Genomic DNA, 23,379 nt, shown 5'->3' with positions numbered 1-23,379 from the left:
TTTATTTGCATATTTATTTTTTACCATGTCTACTTGAAAACATAAAACCACATATGTAAGCAGCTCTACTATAGACAAGTAGTTCTCAAACTTGGCTGAATATCAGGAAGACTTTGTGATGACAGACTTTTATAAAAGTATAGATTTCCAGGCTTTTGGCTTATTAAATGAAACTATAGCAAGGGGTCTAAAATTTTTATATTCTCTAGGCTCTCTAGGTGATTCTGATGTACCACTAGTTTTGAGAAACACTGATTTAGGCTACAGATTCTGATAATGCAGTCCGTTAAAAAGCAGGACTGTCTGTACCGCTTTAAAATACCAGATAATTGCTTAAAGTATGTTTCTTTTTAAATTATAGAGTTGGCAGAGGCTGTCTAGTGCTCTTTATTTTAGATTCACTTATGGATATATTTACTAAGTATTTGTCTCGAGTAACTTATTTAATTGCCACAATTATGCAAAGAATTAGCTATTATTCTTCCTTTTTATAGCTCAGGGAACTGAAAGTCATTGTAGATTAAATAATTTGCCTGAGTTCAGGTCAAGGATTCAAACTCCAGACATCTGACTCTCCTCTGTACAATTATACCTCTCTCACAGAAACATCTGTGAGTGAGAGACTATTACAAAACAAGTCTAATATTACTACTGATAGCATTAAGTTCTAGGGATTAATGCTTAGCACTTCACATGTATCATCTCCATTAATCATTATAATGACCTAGTGAGTTTTTTCTTACATTTTAATTTTTATCATTTTATTATTTTTAACTTACAGATGAGGAAACCAAGGCATAAAGTTAAGTAACTTGCTGTTATGGACTGAATTGTGTGCCTCCCAAATTTACATGTTGGAGCCCTAACCCCCAACGTGGACTGTATTGGGAGATGAAGCCTTTAAAGAGATAATTAGGGTTAAATGAGGTCATAAGGGTGGACCCTAACCCAATATGACTGCTGTCCTCATAAGAAGAGATAGAGTTAGACTATGGGCCTAGTCAGTGTGATTTCAAAGCCCACACCCTGAACCACTTTGTTCTCTGCCTTCCTTAGGGCATCGGGCAGTTCTTCTCAAGACCTGGGGTCACTGCTATGTAGATAATATATGCCAACAGGAATGGATGTGCTACCTCAAAATACACTTACCCTGTCTTCTGTATAGTATCAACTCCATGCAGCTAGTGTCTCGTGGGTTTTCACCACTCTTACACTTGGATCTAAAGCAGTGCCTGGTGGGGCAGAATGAGTAGATGCTTAAATATTGGTTGAAAAAATGCAATGAAAAGAAAAGAGAATACAGAATGACAGGCAGGCAGACAGGAGGGCCTTAGAGTACAACCCTGAGGAACACCCACATTTAGTGGATGGCACAGAAAGGAGAGCCTGAAAAGGAGGCTATGTAATGATGCTCAAGTTTGGATTTTGATATACTATGTAACTGGGAACCATAGTAGAATTTTAAAACAAACAATCAAAACCCAGTAATACACGCTGCTTGTGATTTTGAAAGGTTGAGCAAAGAGGAAGTAGAGAAAACATCTGGAGTCAGGGAGACTAGCCGGGGGCTAAGCAGAAGTACATCGCTGGAGGTCTGGACTAGGGTAGTGGGGGAGAAAATGGAAAGCAAAAGGGCCTAGGAGACGCTGCCAGTGAAGGAATGACTGACAGCGCTTAGTAACAGGTGACTGGCAGAGGATTAGGGAGAAGAAAGAGTCAAGGAAGAATCACAAGTATTGTGCCTGGGAGATACTGAGGCCCACAGAGGCCAAGTGACTTCTTCAAAGTTACACAGTTCTCATTTCAGGAGTCTTTTAATTTTTTTTTTTTTTTTTTTCCTTATTGAGTACTCATTCTGTCAAGAGCTTAGAATCTTGGGTTGGGATTTGGTTTACACTTCTGGACTGATAAATTTTGAGTTGTCATTTCAGCCAAAAGAATATCACTACTTATACTTGACAGCTTCTAAAAAATATAATTAAAAATGAAACTGGTGACAGCACATAAAACCACACATTTCCGAAGTTGACATATCATCTTGGTCCCCAAAGCTATTTTGAATTTGAACATTAGCAATGCATCTTTAAACTTCCATGAGGGTACAAAGAGAGGCTTTTCCCAATCTGAAGAATGAATTTAAAATCTGCTGTAGAAAAATACCACAGAGAAAAATAGAGAAAGCAGCTGGCCCTCTTACCAATTTCAGAGCAGGAAAGGAATTTCAGTAGAGCATAAAAACAGCTTTCTCTCATAAAAGAAAACACAACAAGAAAAATAATCCTTGCTGTGTAGCCTTTTGCAGTTATTTTTTGTCATGTATTAGATAGAGACCAGAGGTCTTAACATTGTTTTGATACCCTTGCAACTGGCAGATTGCCTGTCAGAGGAAGTTGGAAACGAACTGACCAGCTTTATGCTTCCAGGTGGCACTGAAGCCACATTTTCTGTGCTGTTGTTATCAGTCATTTAATTCCCTACTGAATATTGAGTGGTGTTTTTAGTTCACAGGCCATTTGCAGTGCCTTTCTGTTTCCTTTTTAACGTTAGCCACATTAAGAAAAAAAAAGACAACTCGGGAAGCGCTTTTGCAAATGTGAATTTAACAGTAAAGAGAAGATAATTGAAAATATCACAGCAAATAGCAATAAACTTACTTTAACTGAAGACATAGGCCATGGGACATAGGCCATGGGGATAATGTCACCTCGAGAGAAATTTGCAGAAGACATAAGGACTTGCTAATAAAAGTAGGCAATAAAAAAAAATTAATTAATCTTGCATCCCAAGGGAGCGAGTAAGGAAGCGGTGTTATTTTAAAGCTTTTTATTGATGTGTTTTTTAGTATTACCAAAAAGAATAAAAGGGTAAGAAAAAATGTTGATAGTTTTATATTGATCATAAATTCAGTAACTATGTGTATGTAATCTCTTTATCATAACATAACATCAAACATCACATAGAACACTGAAGGAAAAAAATATTGAATGAAGTGAACTAATTTATAGCAGAGTCTTGTGGAAGAAACAGCATCAGCAGCATTAACCTGTTTTTTTCTCTTTGGGGGAACATCTGCAAGCTGTAATTAAGCAATTTTCATTTGTTTCTGTATTTCTTTTGTCATCACTAAATCACTACACTTAGGGAACAAATTGACAAATTATGAAACACACAAAAAATTGCTGGTTCAGTTGCAGAAGGAAATTTCCCCTTTCAAATTATGATAGATTTTGAGCTGATCAAGCCATTTTGTTTTAGATATATTAGCATAAACCTTCAGCTGAAGTTGTTATAATTCATATTCATTTATTTCAACGTGAATATTTGGTCCATAGATAATCATTTGTTTTTTGTGACTGCTGTAGTTTACATGTAATTGGATAAGGAAAGAAAATGTATTTAAATGAGCATGGCATTTTGAATTATAATCATTACATTTATTTTTGGCAGTGTTTTTAATGCATAGTATTTTGTTCCAATAAATATCTTTTCTAATATGCTTTCTCAGTGAAGACATGGGAATTAAAAATATTTATTTTTCCTACAAATAAAATAATCATTTTCTTTGATTCTTTGAAAAGAATAAAATTGTTTGATTTACTTGGAAAGATACACATCTTTTCAATTTATATATATTTGATATATTTTATATGTACATATAAATTAGAGAGTTGAACTTTTGTAGACAAATGGGATTTTAAACTTTTACAGAATGGAAGAGAACTACTAATAGCTAAATAAACTTTTAAGGTGGTCATTATCAATCTTTAAATAGCCAACTTAAACAGTATTAAGTGAGTGCATATTTGTTTTGTATGCATTTCTCTTTAACTTGAGACATTATTTTTTATTCTTTGTTGCTAAGTGTATCATTACTTGAAGGAAAAGGGTAAATTGTTCCACTTGAAACTGAGGTGATCATAAGACTGTGTCCTTTGATTCAATTGAATGGGCATGTTTCAGATCTGAATGGTTTTAGCAAAATGTTCTTTTAGCCGTGAAACAATAATATTTTCTTTGAAATGGTCAGCTAAACCCAAAGGGATACAAACAGGAAACTTTATTTTAACCAAATCCTTATATGAAAATCAAACCACAATCTGTCTAGTTTGTGATTTTTAGTGTCTTTTTTTCCCCTTAATTTGGATTCGTTCCAGAGGAGGTAGATTTAAGTGACGCCCATCAGCTCACTCTTCTTGCAGTTCATGCATCCTTAGCACAGAGAGGAATCATTATACCATTTTCCTGTGTTTTCCAGACTTGCCTTTTGCATTCGATTTTATTGTATATTAACTACTATTTAGAAAACTGGGGTTGTAGGGAGTCATCTAATTCTGAGTGTTGAGTTTAGTCCCTAATTATAGTGTCAATCCAGGTCTTCTTGCTAATGTTGAGGTCATTTTGGTATTGACGGTTCCTTCTGTGTTTTAAGCATTGAGCTAGAATCTGGGAATACTCAGATGAACAAAACAGGGTCCCTACCCTAGAAAAATTCATCAGCTGATATGTGATGCCTGCTGCAATCTGCTTATAAAGGATGGTGTGATTCCCAAATGCTCTAAATGTGTGAAGGCAGAATAGCAATCTATATGTTTATAGATTGTATAGTTAGAGGTTGATTTGGTAAGGCAATATTAACTGTTTGCCTAGTGTTGATTAACATCATATCCAGAATATTGCCATTGGTTTTGGGGTCTCAGTTTTAGATTGAATAAATACTCTATGAGTTAATAAAATAACAATAAAAATGATTAGAACAGTGAATTTTCAGACTTTTTCCTTCTTATTTTACTTTAAGCTTTATTTTTTTGGGGGGGGGGCGTGGGGGGAAGGCTGTCCTGGAGTTTCCTGAAAAAAAAAAAAGAGAGAATGTGAAAGACATGTATAATTTAAGTCTCCTCTTGAACTGCTCTAATGCAACATGCCAAAGTCTGAGTCCTATATTATTACAAATGTATTCAGCAGATGTTATTCTACTTTAGAGAGTTTGAAAACTTCTAAGAAGTATTTACTTTTTTAAAAAGAAGGAAAAATTACTCCTAACTTTCTCCAATGTAGGTGAGTTAAAGAGGTTGCCTTGAGTAAATGCAACTTTGTGCAGGTAGGCGATAGGGCATGATCTTAGGGTGAAGGAAAATCTTTTAGATTGCAGATATTTAGTTTTATAAATAATTTACTATATTGCTTTTATAGTTCTCATTTTGTTATGGGCATGGCCAGTGTAATGGGAAGGGACACTTCTATCCTTGGAGTCAGAAGACCTGGGTACTAGCCCAGGCATATACTAATTTCTTAAGATCACAGGCCTGTCACTTACTCTGTCAATCTGTAAATCAGGGCTGATTCTGCCTGTTTGGTATGTCTCAAATGGTTGTGGTAAGAATCGGATGAAATACACATGAAAGTATTTGGTAAATTTTAAAGACTTACTCATGTGTGAAGTTTTATGATGAGGGGTTCTAATTCTCTAATATGAAAGAGAAAAACATCAAGGTTAAATATGAAAGGAATCTTGAATGTAAATATAAAAAATGTAAAATATTGTCTACAGTGTTAGTTGTTTATACCGCATTTCTTAAAGTAGTTAAAACCAACTATGTGTAGTACATATTGTATTGTATACATGTACGTGGTATATTGTATGGTGTAAGAGTACAATTCAGGGGATGATCCCACACTGGCCTCTGGTGGATGGACGCAATACTATGTCTACACATAATCATCAGGCAAATGTATATACATGCGTTGACAAAAGATAAAGTATCAGATTCTTTTTTTTAATTATCATTGTTAGATTTTACTTCATGGAATCTTTACTTGGGAATTTTACCTTATATACAAATGACCGGGAAGGTACTTATTAAAAAGCAGATTTCTAGGGATCTTGCCCCAAGATTCAGTAGTTCTACTAGTGTGCAGATCAGGAACTTGGACTTTCAGACCAGCTTTGAGAAATAGTTTCTTACTCTAAATGAAATCAGGGAGGATTTAGGGAGATAAATGAATTTTTCAACATTTTGTGCCCATTTTTGTATATATGGTATTTTTTCTGTGAATAAGGTCTATAGCTTTCATGAAATTGTGACACTCCCCACCCCACTCAAAGCATAAGAACAATTATTTTACTTTAAATGTGACATTTTTGTTGAATATCACCATTGTATATTATTTAGAAAGCATTTTGACAGTGAAAAAGTATAATGGGTTGTAGGAATAATTTTACTGTGATCTTGCTGATTGCTGATACAGAGGCTAGGATATTATAGCTTACAGAATTTTAGGGTGGGCTTTAGTTCGGCACACGTTCTGTTCCAAGTCTGAAGGATTATAGTGCATGTGCCTATAGGTCAAAGCTACTCCATCACAGGGAAATGTCCTTGCTACTTCTGTCTGTTGCTGCCAGAACTGTGTTCTTTGTGAGTGTTTTGCCATTAGCAAGTGCACAGACAAGAGACTAGGGAGACCACCCAGGCTGTGGAGGCATTTCATTGCCTGTACTTTCAGGAAATGCCCCTCCAATCATTTCGCTGTTTCTGGTAACTTTTCTGTTGTATAGTTCATGCACAAAGGTACTTGGTAGTTTTAAAGACTTACACAAGAGTAGAATTTTATGATTAGGGTAATTATTTGTGATTTAAAAGAGGGACATCAAAGTTAAATATTAAGAGAATCTTGACCTACAGTAGAAAAAAATGTAAAATTATATATATGTGTGTATATCTATGTGTGTATATATATTTTTCCTCCTTCTTCATTATTTCCAGGAAAAACTTTTTAAGAAGGAAGAAGATGCATGTAGGTATTCTCCCTAGATTGAGGATTAGAAACTTCGTTAGAAGAAATGCTTTTTTGCCTCTACAAATATAAGTATAGTTTTTAGTTTTTTTGTTCACAGTAGAAAAATTAGAAAATACTCAGAGGCACCAACACCCACACACCCATGCACACACTCACACCCACACACACAGCAAAACAATAAACATGCTCTTTTTATAGCCGTAGAATTTTTAGCTACTCTATGGCCAGCCAGAATAAAGATTACATCCCAGTCTTCCTTGAAGCTGGGTATGGTCATTTGACTAAGTTTGTGCCAATGAGATGTGAGGGGAATTGGTATGTGCAACTTCTGGGTCAGACCCTTAAGACACATGCACTATATTCTTTTTATCCTTTTCCTCCTGGCTGGAAATTGGGAATCATTAGAACAACTCCTTTAGACCCAGACATGGAGGCCATGTGCTTAGGATGATAGAAAACTCCAGCAGCCTGAATCCCTGGGTCATTTCATGGAACAAAGCATACCCACCTGTCCTAAACTGTTACAGGAGAGAGAAATAAAATTCTTGTTTGAGCTGCTCTATTTTTTGTGCTTCCTTGATCTGGTAGCTGAAATCAGCCTTAGCTAATTACAGAGGAGTGAGGTATGTGCTTTATTCTTCCTTATCTTCATCCTCTTGCTTGGAACAAGGGTGTGGGGGTGTGTCATCCTGGACCATGTGGAGAAGGTTGGTGCTGTAGTCATGGCAGAGTAGAAAGATAGAAGCCTGGGTCAGATGACTGTGCAGAACAATCATATTATCCTTGGATTGTCTATATCTCTTACTGTTGCATGAGCGAGAAATAAACTTCCATTTTGTTTAAGCTGTTGTTACTTTAGGTGTCTTTTTTATGTAGGCAAACTTATATGCAGTTAACTAATAAAGCCATAGTCTATTGTCCTATAGATAAACCATGGTTGTATGCATCCTTTTTGAATTTTTCTGTTTATTAATATGTATATATGTATTCAGTTATTAGTTAAGAACATGGAAGTTGGAGACAACCAAGATTTGAATCTAAACTCTTACTTTCTAACTAGATGGTCTTGGGAAACTTACTTAACATTTCTGAGCTTCAGTTTTATCATATGTAAAATAGATATAATAACTTTTACCTCATTGTTATTAGGATTAAATAAAAATATATAAAATGCACATAAATATATTTATTTATTTATATTTATAGTACCTGAATTATTGTAAGGGCTCAACCTAATATTTTCATTCATTTATATATTCAGCAAATTTATTATAATTATTTTATAAAAGTGGGCTTGTACTACACATAGTTTTTGTATCTTGCTTTTTTCCCCTCACCACTCTACAGATAAGAAGCAACTTGCTTTTTAATGTAACATTATATTATGAACACCTCATAGCAATAAATATTATTTACCAGTGTTTTGATGACTTCCTGGTATTCAGTTGCATGGATATTTGTTTAGCCATTCTCTTTTTGTTGGAGATTTGAATTATTTCTAATTTTTGTCTATTACAAATGATGCTGCATTGCACACCCTCATTCATTTGGTAAATGTTTGTTGAATATCTACTATGTGCTAAATGTTACTTACAGAAGTGAACAAAAGACACAAAGATCATTGCCTTCAGAGAAATTGTATTCTAGAAGGGGGAAACTGAAATTTGTATTCTAGAAAGGGGGAAAACAACCAGAGCATGGTATAGGGAATCATGAGTGCTGGCAGGAGGATGTAGGGTTGCAGTTTTATATAGGATGATCTGGGAAGGTAAAATTTGAATAAAGCTGGAATGAGGTGAGTCTGCAGATATTTGAGGCCCAGGGAACAGCGAGTGCAGAGGCCAGGTCATAGCAGCACCTTCCCAGCTGAGGACCAGCAAGGAGGCCAGTGCGACTGGAGTTGCATGAGCAAAGGTGAAAGGAGTGGAAGCTGAGGTTAGAGGGCATGGAGGTAGGGAAAGATGGGGCATGGATAGGTTTGTAGGTCCTTGCAAGGGTTCTGGCCTTTATTGATTGATTGATTTTGGTACCAGCATTTTTGTACCCTTCTTATTTATGGCCTTTAGATACATTTTCACCCATGGAAATGCTGGTTCAAAGATCTGCAAAAACATATGTCCTCAATTAAATAAAAATGTTCAAGGGAATAAATCAGACATTTTTGGCTTTGCAGTGAAATCTTCACACACGTACTTAATCATTTCCTTTGGATACATTCTTAAACATGGAAATGTGAGCTGAAAGATATGTAAAATGTTGTGTCTTTGAATGAGTAAAAATTTTAAGGGACTAGATGATATGTTTCTTATAGGCAGAGGCCATGTCATATCATTTTCTTAACTCCTCTTCCAGCCTAGCAGAGTGTTAAGCACATGGTGAACTCTCAGTGTAAAACTTCCTGGTTGAAGGGCTGAATATCAATCTATGTTTCAGTCTTAATTCTTACCCATCCTTTAGAGTGGAGAATGAATATTTTACTTTACAGAAACTGTGAGTAAGTTCCTGATGGTGAGATCCCTGCTCCTCTTAGGGATACATTTTAGTGGGAACAGGCAATGAACAATTTAGGAAGGTAATTTCAGATTATTTCATATAAATTTGAAGAAAACAGGCCATGTGATAGACAGTGGCCTGATCCTATGACTCTGATGGTACGGTGGAGATAAGGTGATTAAAGAATTATAGCCTCAATGAGCATCAGCATTTCTTCCATTGGGTGTGGAGGGAAGTTAAACTGCATAGTTACCCTGTGGTTTTATTTTGTCATATGGGACAGCATGGAATTGGATTAGTGATGACAGTCCTTAGGTCAAACTCAGTATCATCATTAAGGGGGTATAAAATGTGGAAACACTCCAAATTTTCATCAACTAGTGAGTGGAAAAATAAGACTTGGTACTATTTATACAATGGACTATTTGACAATAAGGGAAGTACTAATACACTCCAACAGACCAACTTCAGTAATGTTACGCTAAGGGAAAGAAGCCAGGCACAAAAGACCACATATCATAAGATTCCATTGATACAGAATGTCTAGAAGAGACAAATACATAGCAACACAGAGTAGATTAGTGGTTGCCTGTGGTTGAGAGTAGGAATGGGGAGTGACTGCAAATGGGCTCCAGGCACCTTTTTGGGGTGATGGAATGACCTAAAAATGGAATCGTGGTGATGGTGGTACAACTTTGTATACTTCCTAAAAATCATTGAATTGTACACTTAAAATGAGCGAGTTTTGTGGTGTGTAAATTATACCCAGTAAAGCTGTGGGGAAGTGGGGGTATTGTTCGTGGATACTTAGATCCTTCCTGGGTTCTTCACCAGATAAGCATGTGTCCTTGTGATTCTGGGTTTAGCTCAAGAAGTAGGAGGATCCTACTTGTTTGTAAATATTACCTATTAAGAAAATAAATCAATTATGCATAGACTTGTAAGTTTAGCATAGAAAAGGGTTGTGGTGCAAAAAGAAACAAACTTGGATGTAACAGATTCTCCCTTGTGCTGACATTGTCACCAGCAGCTGTTGCTCTGTTAGGAATTCTGGAGCTGTGGGAGGCTATGCTCAAATATGCTGCATCTGTTCCCAGTGTGGGCCACCTCTTTTGTGGTCTTGACTAAGTCAGTTGGGAAGGTAAGCTCATTTTATGGGATGGGTATGTGTGGCCTCTTAGCACCAAACTGTTATCTACTTGACAGGTTGCCGTCATGCTGTTATTTGCACCCACCATCACAGAGATTGTTTAAAAAAAAGTTATCAAGGGCATGCCAAATTTTATGTAAAAGTATAGTACAGATTGCAGTGGAAAGATAACGTGATGATTCTGTGATATCTGGAGAGAGGACACATAATCAGTTGGAGATAGTGCCTTCATTTTTGTTCTAAAAACAAAAGAGAACTCACTTGCGAACTCTTTTTTTTTTTTTCTAAATCTCTTCTGTTCCCACCACTGCCACCATAGCTGAAGCTCCCCTTCTCACCTGGGTTACTATGGTAGCTCCACTTTCTTGTCTCTAGTACCTGAACCACTTTGATCCATTCTGTCCGTTTGTCTTCTTAGAGTACAGCTCTAATTGTGACTCCCCAGGATGTGGGTCAAGCACAGTTTTTGTCAGGCCCTCCAAATATACCCCATCCATGTGTCCCCAAATCTTCTTGGAATAATTGGCGATTCTTCCTTAGGCCTTGTGCGTTCCCACATTGAGGGCCTTGCTCAGGGAATTTTCCCTGTGTAAAATGACCTCTTCACAGTGCTCACCTGTTGAAATTTTAGCTGTCTTTCAAAGCCCAGCTCAGATGCCTTAGTCCTATGTGAAGCCTTTTGTGATTCTCCCAAACCAATTATGATTTTACCATTCTTTGTCTTTGTACCTCCCTTATATCATCTGCCATCGGTGCCTTCTATTTTGGTGGTTTGCATATATGGCTTACCTTCCTAGTTTGTAAACTCTGTAAGGACAACAAGGACTGAGTGTTAACCATCTTTGTCACCTTGCACATAGTTGATGACCAGAATATAACTTTTGGATTGAATGAGCTCCGTAACTCAGCCACCACACAGAATTTTTTTCTGTCTGAAAATAAGCTTTCAGAAACATTACACTCTCTTCATATTTTTCTCTCTGTAAGTGCCTAACACTGGACATTTCAAAAATTTCAACTTACTGCTATTGTGTCTCTCATCTGGGGCTTTTCACACACATTTTTCTAGGCCAGGGTTGTGCATTTGTGCCTTGGCAGGTTGATGGCTATGACTGTGAATAATGAGTCAATTATCATCCAGCCTCGGGGAAAGCACAGTTATTCCTGACTGGCCAGACTGAGGTAATCCTCTCCTCCCCGTGCCCTTTCAAATGAGGAACATAAAACAGTTGGAATTCAGAGCACTGCAAAGGGAATTTAGACAAAGCATTTGTCAGCCGAATTTAACTTCTTTGGATTTATTCTGATTTATGATTGATTGGTTTTTAAATTGCTTATTTAGTTCTAACGACTGTCACTCCAGGGGAGGCCAGATACCAAGGAGCATGAGATCAAGAAGCAGTGGAGTGAAGTAGCTTGGCTGGACAAATCAAGAGCAAATATTATTGTCCAGAGAAACATTGCTCTAGGCAAGGAGTATAATGCAAAAATCACGCCCTGACTTTCAGAGTACCCAACCTTGTTATCAGCATGATTGCTTATCCCCTATTCTCTTTGCAGAAGGCTTTTTGCAGTTGCCTAGTGTTGCACAGAATTGTCCCCTCATGAATTTTTCTTTCCTTCTAGCAATATATTCAATATCTCCTCTCAACTGAGAACATGGTCTTGATTTATATTGCTATTGACCAGAGTGTGGAAGAACAGACACTCCGAGCTTGCTGGCAGATTTGGTTGTGAATTCTAATGTTGGTTGTGCTGATCTGTGAAAATTCTCCTGCAAGTGTGATAATGCTTCTCATTGCATGGGCACTAGTCTGGCTTTTTTACAGATTAATTTGAATTTTTAAAAAAGTTTCTTTCGAAATTGAGTTGTTTAAAAAAATGGCTTTTATCTGGAAGATATATAATCAATATGAGGTTAGTGTTTAATTTATCAAGACATCAAAAGTTTCAACCTTTTCAAGGTGTGTAACCTTTTTCTTTGGTCTGAAATTAGACCCTATAGGTGTAGGGGGGGCCTTGTAAGGGAGATCTGTTGGAAGCTTCTCTGTTTGGTATCAAAAGGAAATTGAAATTCCATTGCTTCAGAATAATGAAACCTCGAAAAACCTTTAGAAAAAAAACTTTTGTCTCATCTGTATTGAAGTTTTGACTCAGAAATGCCCAAAGAAACGCTTTTTCAGGTCTCAATAACCTACTTGTTCTCTGAAATATTGCTGTTAGATTTCTAAACCGTATTATGTCTGACATTTATTTCAAAGCAAGAAACATTAGGGATAAGATGAAAGGGTGGAAGAGGACCCTGATGAAAAACAGAAACAGAAGAAGATGAGTCGAACACTTGGGTGGCACTTTTGGATTGCACCAGGATGGCTATAGGAAGTGGCATCTGGCTCCCTAATCAGGCTTTCAGCCACTTCGGATTCTGGGCTGTGCCAGCATCTGCAATTTGACATTATCATATTGAAAAATAACTTTTTTTTCCTTTCTTATTGTGCCAAGATATTTATTATTTGCTGGATTTTAAAAACAACGATAAAAACCTTTAGAAGGAGCACTTCTGGGTCTTAGGAGGGATATAGCATATGTTCTTGTGAAACCAATTTTGAAGTTTAGAAAGGAGCCGTAAACTGTAGCTTTTGTCAGAGAGCGAACAAGTTCTTTTCTACATCATCCAGTCTTTTAAAAATGAAAACTTTGTGTTTATAAAAGGAGAATTTTTAAAAGAGTGAAAGAACTTTTGTGAGATCTGAGATCCCAACAATAGTCCAACATCAGGATCAGAAGCCGAGACTTCATTATATTTTGTTCTTTATTTCAGAGGAGTTTCATCTGGTTACCTGTCACATAACCTGGGTGTTTTACTGGAAATAGTAGAGAGTACACTGAGTGATTGTGAGAACAAATAGAACTCGTCCTTGTAGAACATCTTTGATTTTCAGACATTGCTGTGCTTTTCAAGTATTTAAGTCAATAGATTATTACAATAGTGTTGTGCTGGGTACATAGTATTTTCTTAGTAATTACTAGATTTAGGTTATACTTGACTTAAAGGATGAGCAGGGAAAATGAAAACTGTTTCACCTTTTATTAGAATAGGGCACTAAGGCATGGCAGTAGCCACAGGAAGTCTGCTTTCCTTTCAACATCGATGAAGTTTGAGGAACCCTTTCATCCCTCAGTTAACTCCTATTTCCAAGTGTCTCTGTGCCTATCTTGCTTTACTCTGCTACCAATGCTTTTTGCCCTAGGACTGATTCAGGACATCTCTGTGGCTGTAAAAGTGGAAGAAGTCAGGGAGACTAAGGCCTAAGACAATTTCTTCCTCATTTATCTCATCTTGTATAGGGCTGGTTACTCCAGCATATTCTTAGCAACCCTCCCCACACTTTGCTCAGCACCCCCCAGCCCTCCACCCACAGAAGCCAAGGTTGGGTGCTTCACACCAGAATTTCCAAGGATTTGTTGAGGCAAAAGGCAGGGGCCACCTCTCCCGCTAGTAACTAATTCGAAGTCACTGGTGCTGGTGCAGTAGGCAGTAGTAGAGAGCTGGCCTGAGCTGGTGTTATTTATGGATATGACCTTTTTAAAGAGAGTGTGATGCATTTCATATTTGTGTTTTCCCTCTCTGACTTATTAATTATGTATTATAGATTAGGTCACCTTATCTCTGCTTCCTATCAGTGTATCTGTGTTATGTCCTAAACATATCCTCACAAGTCTTAATTCTACCAATGATAGGGTATTCAGAAGCAAACAAATGATGTTAATTGGATTTGTACCAGGCTGTGATCATTACAACAACATGAATCTCACTGATTTTGATGCCATGCACTGACAGGTCAAGGGAAACAAACATGGGCATTGTGCTGGGTTAGGCTATCTGTAACCCCTTCAGTTAGGGATGTTCCTAAGGAACTCACAGATAAAACAATTGCTGGGTCTCTGGAACATTTTTATAGTAGAGGCTAGGAAGGGGATGGAGTAGGATTGCCCAGTCCAACAATGGCTTGATTTCTGCCACTTGACTTCTTTTGAATTCCTTTATCACTCTTTTAGTGATCATTGATGTAGGTTCCTGTACTTGCTATTGTCAGAAGAAGCAAGTTTCAGTTTTGGAATGTACCCTGCACCCTTAGTTCTTCTTTGACTATTGTAAGCCATTTTTCTTTGTCTCCTTTCTGGCTCCCCGCCACCCCCTGCCCTTTCTGCTTCTTTTTTCTTCTATTCTCTAAAGACCTTTTCTTTTCATTTGCTGCACTAACACAGGTAGCAAGGCACAGTGGTTAGAAGGATAGGTTCTAGAGTCAGAAGGCAGTGTTCAGATCCCCACTCTGCTGCTTAACCATCTGTATAGCCTTGAGTGAGTTACTCTTTCTCTGCAGGCCTTAGTTCTCTAATCTGTGAAGTGAGGATAGTAACAGTGTCTACTTTTAGTGGTATTCTGAGGATTAAATGAAATGATTCATGAGATGCTTTTGAGCAGGGAAAACGGAAACTGTTTCACCTTTTATTAGAATAGGGTGAGTGCCAGACACTCAATGAATGTTAACCTTGATTATTAATTTTAATATTACTATTAATATTAAAAATAATGTTATGGCTTAAACTATTACCTCAGTGTAATTGATGACCAGATATTTACCTCCTGTGAAATCTCTCCCAGATTTTAACCTACATTTGCAGCTGCTGTTCGGTCATTTCCACTACAGTTTCAACTGGCACTTCAAATGCCACATGGCCAAAGCTAGATTCATTATCTTTTACCAAAATTATTTCATTTTCCCCCACATTTCTTTTAATAGCATCATGATATAATTGTCTTAGTCTCTTAATTTAGGATTACTCTTAGATGCTCTCCTCAGCCTAAGTAGATAATCATGAATGTACATGGATTTAGTACAAATATATTCATGTTTATAATTTTAAACAGTCAAGAATAAGGAATTGGTTAAATAAACTATCTTACATTTTATATAAAGGAGTTCTTGATAACTACTAAAATTACATGGAATATTCAATAACCTGAAAAGAGATACTGCTGGCAAGTTGAGTTGTGTACAGTATGATTGAATTTGGATTTTTAGAAGTGCATGGATACATAAAAAATTTTAGATAGCCACTGAAAAAACTTTGTTATGGCCTTTCTGGCTTGTAGGATTATGAGTGATTTTATATTTTACTTTTTTCCCTTACAAGGTTTCTAAAATCATCCATAAATTGCTTTCATATAAAGAAAAAATCCCTCAAATTTAGAAATAGATGGGATAGGTCATGTCTAAGAGTCTTGCAAATACTGTATTTTACTAACTTTTTAACATCGCCCAAGAACAGTGCTGGATATGTAATAGGCACTCAGTAAATATATGTTGAGTGACATAATGTTATCTTTCTATCCAATTTTAGAAATCAGTTTTAACAGTTCAGAGTGCTTAATGCCTTAAGGGTTCAGTTTGTAGAATTCTTTGAAAAGTATTCTTTTTTGTTGGAAGGAACTTTCTCAATATACACAAAATAAACCAGACTGGGTGTTGTGGATGTTTTCTAATAGTGCATAACTTCTTATTTCAGAGGATCTTGTGTCCGAAAGGGGAGTGTTTGGAACTGATTCTTCAGAAAACATTTTTACCTCAGCAAAAGTTACTCATAAAAATGAAGCAAATAACTGCCATCTTAGAAATAAAACCATCTTTCTTCGTACTTCATCACAGTGTTTGGAAGAACAGGTAATGCCAACATAGTACATTTATAGAAACAATCTGAGAAGAAAAGAATTCTTCATGAATCAAAAAAAAAAAAAAAAAAAAAAAGAGAGAGACCCTACTAAACACTAGATAGTTGTTAGATCTGTAACTCCTAATTCTAGAAGGAGTACCATTGGGGCACTTTATTGAAGGTCATCATTACATGTATTTCATGATTTTGACAGCTATTGTTTATGATGATAATCGGTTATCCCCAAGTTTTATTAAAAAGTTCTTAACGATCTGCCATCTATAAATTATTGAAATTATTTCTTTTAGCTTATCTTCTTCTAGTTGAGACAAAGGAGTTCCTTTCTATAATTACCTGTGTAAAATGGGGCTTTCTTTCACCTCTCCTAGATTCATCTCTTTCAAACTCAAGGTGGAATCGGTTATTTTGTTTTTCTCTAAGATTTGGTCAATAAATGTTAGATACTCTTTTTCTAATCTTGAAGACTTTATAGACTCTTCACATTCTCCTCAGCTATAGTTTTTAATTATCAAGGAATTATAGTGGAAACAGTTCTGCTTTTTAAGCCATTTAAGTTTCTAATATCTGCTTCGTCATGGCTTCCTTGCAATATTGTAGACAGAATTGTATATTGTGTTCTTTTTTTTTTTTTTTTACAAGGGAACAAAAATCTCTGTGCTAGAAATATGTTTTTATACAGCAGATGCCTATAATTCTTTATTTCCAGAACTTGCTTCCAGAGAGATAATTGTGGGATATGAACTTTTTTCACTCTTTACTGGCAATGACTGACCATTGGGATTATATTATATAGAGAGTCTTTAACCAGCATGTGAGAAAAAAAATGGTTGAATGACATTGTTTTCTAATAACTTGAAAATGTTGTGTTAGCATTCTCTGATTTGTTCATCAGAGGTTCATTGGGATGGGATAGGAGTGGGAAGTATTCCTGTTTTACTCATGAGAAGACTGAGGTTAAGTAGTCTATTGTAGGTTACACTGTGGATGAGTCTATAGGACAGAAGTAGAATCAGAGCTCCTGAAACCTATTCCCTGACCTCTGCTATGGCTTACTGAATTTGGTCTGTTATGCTTAGCTAATTAACAAAAATAGGAAGGGGAGTTTTGTCATCTGAAGGGCTACAAGATCAGCTTATTTATTTTCGGTTGTTTCATTTTTCCATCAATATGTGACAGATGAAGGACAAAAAGTATTTTTTCAGATAGTGATGGATGAAGGCCAAAAAGTTGGCAGTTCTTTTCAAGGTGATCCGAATTGGGCAGAAAAGGTGAAGATAAGGCATGATTCAATTTTCTTGGCAAAAACCAAAAACATAACAAACAAACTAAAAACACAGGACTCATTTACTGTCCCTTATACAAAGTTGGAGAATTCAGCAGATTTTGTCCTTGCAAGTGTTTTTTTTTGTTTTATTTTTATTCATTGGTGTTTGAATATCTTAAACTATTCTTGGTCAGCTGGGTTCTGGATCTTTTTTCCTTAGAGCTTAATAAATGAAAGGGGTGCTTTGGTATAGCACCCTTAGCACACACCACTAAGTAAATAACAATATAATATGAGAGAATTTCAAAATTTAGTAGTGAAACCATTATATGGAAGATAAATTTTTGCCTTCTCTTGGATGCTAGATAATAACTGCAGGTATGTACTTAAAAGCAATAGAAGTACCATTTAAAATTCCTATGTAATAGCTATGGTCTCACAGGTAGAGCTGAGGGAAGAAGGACCCAGCCTGTCTTTTGAATTACAATTATGAAATGTAAATTTGTAATTTTATGGTATTTTGTTATGCACATGTTTAGATCATGAGCATAAAAGGCATTGCCACCTTATTCCTTTACTCGGTCTCATTCGTGCCAGTGGTGAGATCATTTTCTTATTTACACTCTTTGATATATTCACTTGAGATGAATTAGTTCCTGTCTAAATCTTACCATTTTGTTAATCTTAAAATGTCTCATTGTCAGCTTGCAGTGGAAAGCAGTATTCCATGTGGAATAGTTTTTCATTGAAATGCTGCTATTGTGTCTGTAAAGGTCATTTGCCCTGCTTTTTACCTTTGAAGTAATTTTCAGTTTTATTTGCTCGAAAGAGAAAACACTTGAGTTTTTGCCCTGCTCACCTCTCTTGTGATTTTGTTTTGCATGAACTTTTCTCTCCTGTTTTCTTTAGTTTCTTCTCTCTGGCTCTTCAGAGTGCTGTAAGAAAGCCTGCTGTTATGACAGTAGCCAGAGCCACCACCACCATTTGCTTGAGAGGCAAAAGCAATAAAATGAAAACAAAACCCAGAAACACTGTTTTTGATTGTCATGGTGGTGGTATATATTCTGGGATAGAATCTGGAACAAAGTCCCTTTTTAAAAAGTCTCAGACTACTTTTTTCCCTTTCAATGCAGAGGTCTGACTATGGTGCCATTTTGGCCTGCCAAAATCCAGGTCAGCTTTCAAATTTACTACTTCTTTCAGATGTCTCTTGGGAAAGCACAGTGAACACAAAAGCCTTGAGCTGGGACTCAAGAGTTAATGAGAAAAGTGGATTCAGCTGCTCAGTTAGGTGTTGTGGAAGTGAATTCATTGACTTTTCATTGCAGTTTTTCTTTAGGTCTATTCTGCTTAAAAATGATGTTAATTCTTTTTTTTCTAGGTAAACAATTTCCTAGATTTAGAAGATTTGGACATGGATGAAGAGATTAAACCCCAAATGAGTGAGGGTATGCTTTCTATTTCCTTTCTATACTACCTGACCTCTTTCTAGAAACTACAAATAAGGCTTTAGACAGCTTTCCTGTTTTTGGCAATTCTTACCTCCACCTCTCCTAAGATAGGAAAAACTAAAGTTGTGAGCTATTTTTTTCAATAACAAAAATTTCAGCTGAAAGGTCAAAGCTTTTTGAAGATTGTGAAACCTTTGGTCTTAAATGAAATAAAGGTGTGCCCTCCCACTAACAATTCATCACAGGATTGATTCTTAGGTAATTGTCTCAAGTGGAGCCATTGTAAGTCAACTCTTTATTTCTTAGAAGTACAGTCTTGTAAACTGAGATTATTTTTGAGGGACGCATGAAATACCTATTGATCATAAAAATCATAAAAATATCAGAATTGGTCACAAAAATAAGGCTGTCTTGCCTGGTATTAAAGGTTACTGAGGTTGAACCAAGTTTCAGTGGACTTGAGTGAACTAATGTCAAGACCGTCCCACATGTAGAATAACATGCAAAGCCTAGACAGAAAATCTACACATGCTTCAGTGAGCTAGTCGAAAGAAAATAAAAGAAAATCCATTTTTTTGCTTTTAAAAATATTTATTATGTAAATTAAACTCTTAATACTAAAGATATATTGTAAATGTTTCTTCTGAGGCATTTTTCCACATGGGCTGGATTGAAAAAGACTTCATGCTAGTCTGTTGATGTTTATTTAGAGGAAAACTTTTTTCTTTCTAGTTAACATTTCTGGATAGGCATAGATATTCTTTGTTTCTCAAAGGACGTTTGAAATATGTTCAAAATCAAGAGGGTTTTTTTTTTTTTTTTTGAAAACACTCATTCCTGATTTAATATGCAAGAATATATCAAAGTCAATGCCTAATTTTACGGAAGGAGCAGTTTCCATGGAGGTTTGGTTGTCGATGTTTCACTATTGTTTACTGTCTTTAGGTAGTCATAAACATGATTTATGGTCATTAGTGTTGGAAGGATGGCTTATTTATAATCAGACAGAAGTTAAAGTGGGTAAAGTTGGTTTCGGGATGGTGACTATCTATACGTTGGTTGTATAAACCTCTACTCTAGCTTCTTCAGCTGCTTGAATTTGAGAGGCTTTGGTAACCGGAAGCAATGAATATTTTTATTGTTTTCAAACATCACACTACTCCATGAAGGGATTGCTTCTCAAGCACACTATTAACCAGTAGATGTTGCAGATTCTTTAATTACTTACTTGGTTTAAGTGAAATCAGAGGTCTAGAGGGATCACATCCTCTAGGGAGAGGTTCTCTAACTTTAATACGCTGAGTGGCTCTGAATTTCTATAAGAGCAGCATAGGGACTCCAGTTGGATTAGAAGGGAGAGCTAAGGACTTGTCAGGAAGCTACACTTGTAGAGGAAGCACACTGTTTTGGGTGATTTGGGAGAGGGAACCTTGTTAAAAATGCAGATTTCTGGATCTCTCTCCCAATAGAGAATCTAATTCAGAAGGTCTTTGATGGCATCTGGTGATCTGCATTTTAACCAACACCCCAGATTGCCAGTTAATATTCTATATTATTAATATATTAATATATTTATTAATATATATAATATATATTATTATATATTAATATAATTAACATTTTATATTATAATATAATAATATTAATTAATATAATTATATATACTGGTATATCTATATACTATATATACTAGTGTATATGTAATTAATATTATAATAATATTAATATTAATATTAATAATATAATATTAATATTATTATAATATAATAATATTAATTAATATTATAATATATAATATAACACAATATTGATATTATATTAATAATTAATATTGATATTAATACACTATTAATATTAATCAACATCAATATCAATATATTAATATTAATTTTGATATATTAATATGTTGCATATAATAATATATACTAATATATAATAATGCATAATAATAAATAATATTATTATTTATTATTATTCTTTAAGTCCTAGGGTACATGTGCACAACGTGCAGGTTTGTTACATATGTATACATGTGCCATGTTGGTGTGCTGCACCCATTAACTCGTCATTTACATTAGGTATATCTCCTAATGCTATCCCTCCTCCCTCCCCCCTCTCCACAATAGGACCCTGTGTGTGATGTTCCCCTTCCTGTGTCCAAGTGATCTCATTGTTCAATTCTCACCTATGAGTGAGAACATGTGGTGTTTGGTTTTCTGTCCTTGTGATAGTTTGCTCAGAATGATGGTTTCTGGCTTCATCCACGTCCCTACAAAGAACATGAACTCATCCTTTTTTATGGCTGCATAGTATTCCATGGTGTATATGTGCCACATTTTCTTAATCCAGTCTATCATTGATGGACATTTGGGTTGGTTCCAAGTCTTTGCTATTGTGAATAGTGCCGCAGTAAACATACGTGTGCATGTGTCTTTATAGCAGCATGATTTATAATCCTTTGGGTATATACTCAGTAATGGGATGGCTGGGTCAAACGGTATTTGTAGTTCTAGATCCCTGAGGAATCACATGTGTCTGTTGGCTGCATAAATGTCTTCCTTTGAGAATTGTCTGTTCATATCCTTCACCCACTTTTTGATAGGGTTGTTTGTTTTTTTCTTGTAAATTTGTTTAAGTTCTTTGTAGTTTCTGGATATTAGCCCTTTGTCAGATGGATAAATTGTAAAAATTTTCTCCCACTCTATAGGTTGACTGTGCACTCTGATGGTAGTTTCTTTTGCTGTGCAGAAGCTCTTTAGTTTAATTAGACCTCATTTGTCTATTTTGGCTTTTGTTGCCATTGCTTTTGGTGTTTTAGTCATGAAGTCCTTGCCCATGCCTATGTCCTGAATGGTATTGTGTAGGTTTTCTTCTAGGGTTTTTATGGTTTTAGGTCTAACATTTAAGTCTAATCCATCTTGAATTAATTTTTGTATAAAGTGTAAGGAAGGGATCCAGTTTCAGCTTTCTACATATGGCTAGCCAGTTTTCCCAGCACCATTTATTAAATAGGGAATCCTTTCCCCATTTCTTGTTTTTGTCAGGTTTGTCAAACATCAGAAGTTTGTAGATGTGTGGCACTATTTCTGAAAGCTCTGTTCTGTTCTATTGGTCTATATCTCTGTTTTGGTACCAGTGCCATGCTGCTTTGGTTACTGTAGCCTTGTAGTATAGTTTGAAGTCAGGTAACGTGATGCCTCCAGCTTTGTTCTTCTGGCTTAGGATTGTCCTGGCAATGTGGGCTCTTTTTCGTTCTATATGAACTTTAAAGTAGTTTTTTCCAATTCTGTGAAGAAAGTCATTGGTAGCTTAATGGGGATGGCATTGAATCTATAAATTACCTTGGGCAGTAAGGCCATTTTCACGATACTGATTCTTCCCATCCATGAGCACGGATTCTTCTTCCATTTGTTTGTGTTCTCTTTTATTTCACTGAGCAGTGGTTTGTAGTTCTCCTTGAAGAGGTCCTTCACATCCCTTGTTAGCTGGATTCCTAGGTATTTTATTCTCTTTGAAACAATTGTGAATGGGAGTTCACTCATGATTTGGCTCTCTGTTTGTCTGTTATTGGTGCATAAGAATGCTTGTGATTTTTGCACATTGATTTTGTATCCTGAGACTTTGCTGAAGTTGCTTATCAGCTTAAGGAGATTTTGGGCTGAGACGATGGGATTTTCTGAATATACATTCATGTCATCCGCAAAACAGGGACAATTTGACGTCCTCTTTTCCTGATTGAATACCCTTTATTTCTTTCTCCTGCCTGATTGCCCTGGCCAGAACTTCCAACACTATGTTGAATAGGAGTGGTGAGAGAGGGCATCCCTGTCTTGTGCCAGTTGTCAATGGGCGTGCTTCCAGTTTTTGCCTATTCAGTATGATATTGGCTGTGGGTTTGTCATAAACAGATCTTATTATTTTGAGATACATCCCATCAATACCGAATTTATTGAGAGTTTTTAGCATGAAGGGCTGTTGAATTTTGTCAAAGGCCTTTTCTGCATCTATTGAGATAATCTTGTGGTTTTTGTCTTTGGTTCTGTTTATATGCTGGATTACGTTTATTGATTTGCATATGTTGAACCAGCCTTGCATCCCAGGGATGAAGCCCACTTGATCATGGTGGATAAGCTTTTTGATGTGCTGCTGGATTCGGTTTGCCAGTATTTTATTAAGGATTTTTGCATCGATGTTCATCAGGGATATTGGTCTAAAATTCTCTTTTTTTGTTGTATCTCTGCCAGGCTTTGGTATGAGGATGATGTTGGCCTCGTAAAATGAGTTAGGGAGGATTCCCTTTTTCTATTGATTGGAATAGTTTGAGAAGGAATGGTACCAACTCCTCCTTGTTCCTCTGGTAGAATTCGGCTGTGAATCTGTCTGGTCCTGGACTTTTTTTGGTTGGTAGGCTATTAATTATTGCCTCAATTTCAGAGCCTGCTATTGGTCTATTCAGGGATTCAACTTCTTCCTGGTTTAGTCTTGGGAGA

At 36.1% G+C, this 23,379-nt stretch overlaps 1 protein-coding gene across 10 annotated transcripts in view; it reads left to right on the top strand.

Annotated features, from left to right (window-relative positions):
- IFTAP (intraflagellar transport associated protein) overlaps positions 1-23,379 on the top strand; it is a 59,629-nt gene that overhangs the window by 19,193 nt on the left and 17,057 nt on the right. For all 10 annotated transcript variants that reach the window (XM_015114474.3, XM_015114470.3, XM_015114475.3 and 7 more), the window contains 2 exons: positions 16,010-16,164; positions 18,820-18,886. In XM_015114474.3, coding sequence (XP_014969960.1) covers positions 16,010-16,164; positions 18,820-18,886 — 222 coding nt within the window. The remainder of the gene's footprint in view (positions 1-16,009; positions 16,165-18,819; positions 18,887-23,379) is intronic.

This window comes from Macaca mulatta, chromosome 14 (genome assembly GCF_049350105.2).
Source record: "Macaca mulatta isolate MMU2019108-1 chromosome 14, T2T-MMU8v2.0, whole genome shotgun sequence".
In the NCBI taxonomy this organism is placed as follows: Eukaryota; Metazoa; Chordata; class Mammalia; order Primates; family Cercopithecidae; genus Macaca; species Macaca mulatta.
The sequence above is the reverse complement of the archived record's forward strand: the minus strand, read 5'-3'. Positions and strand labels throughout refer to the sequence as shown.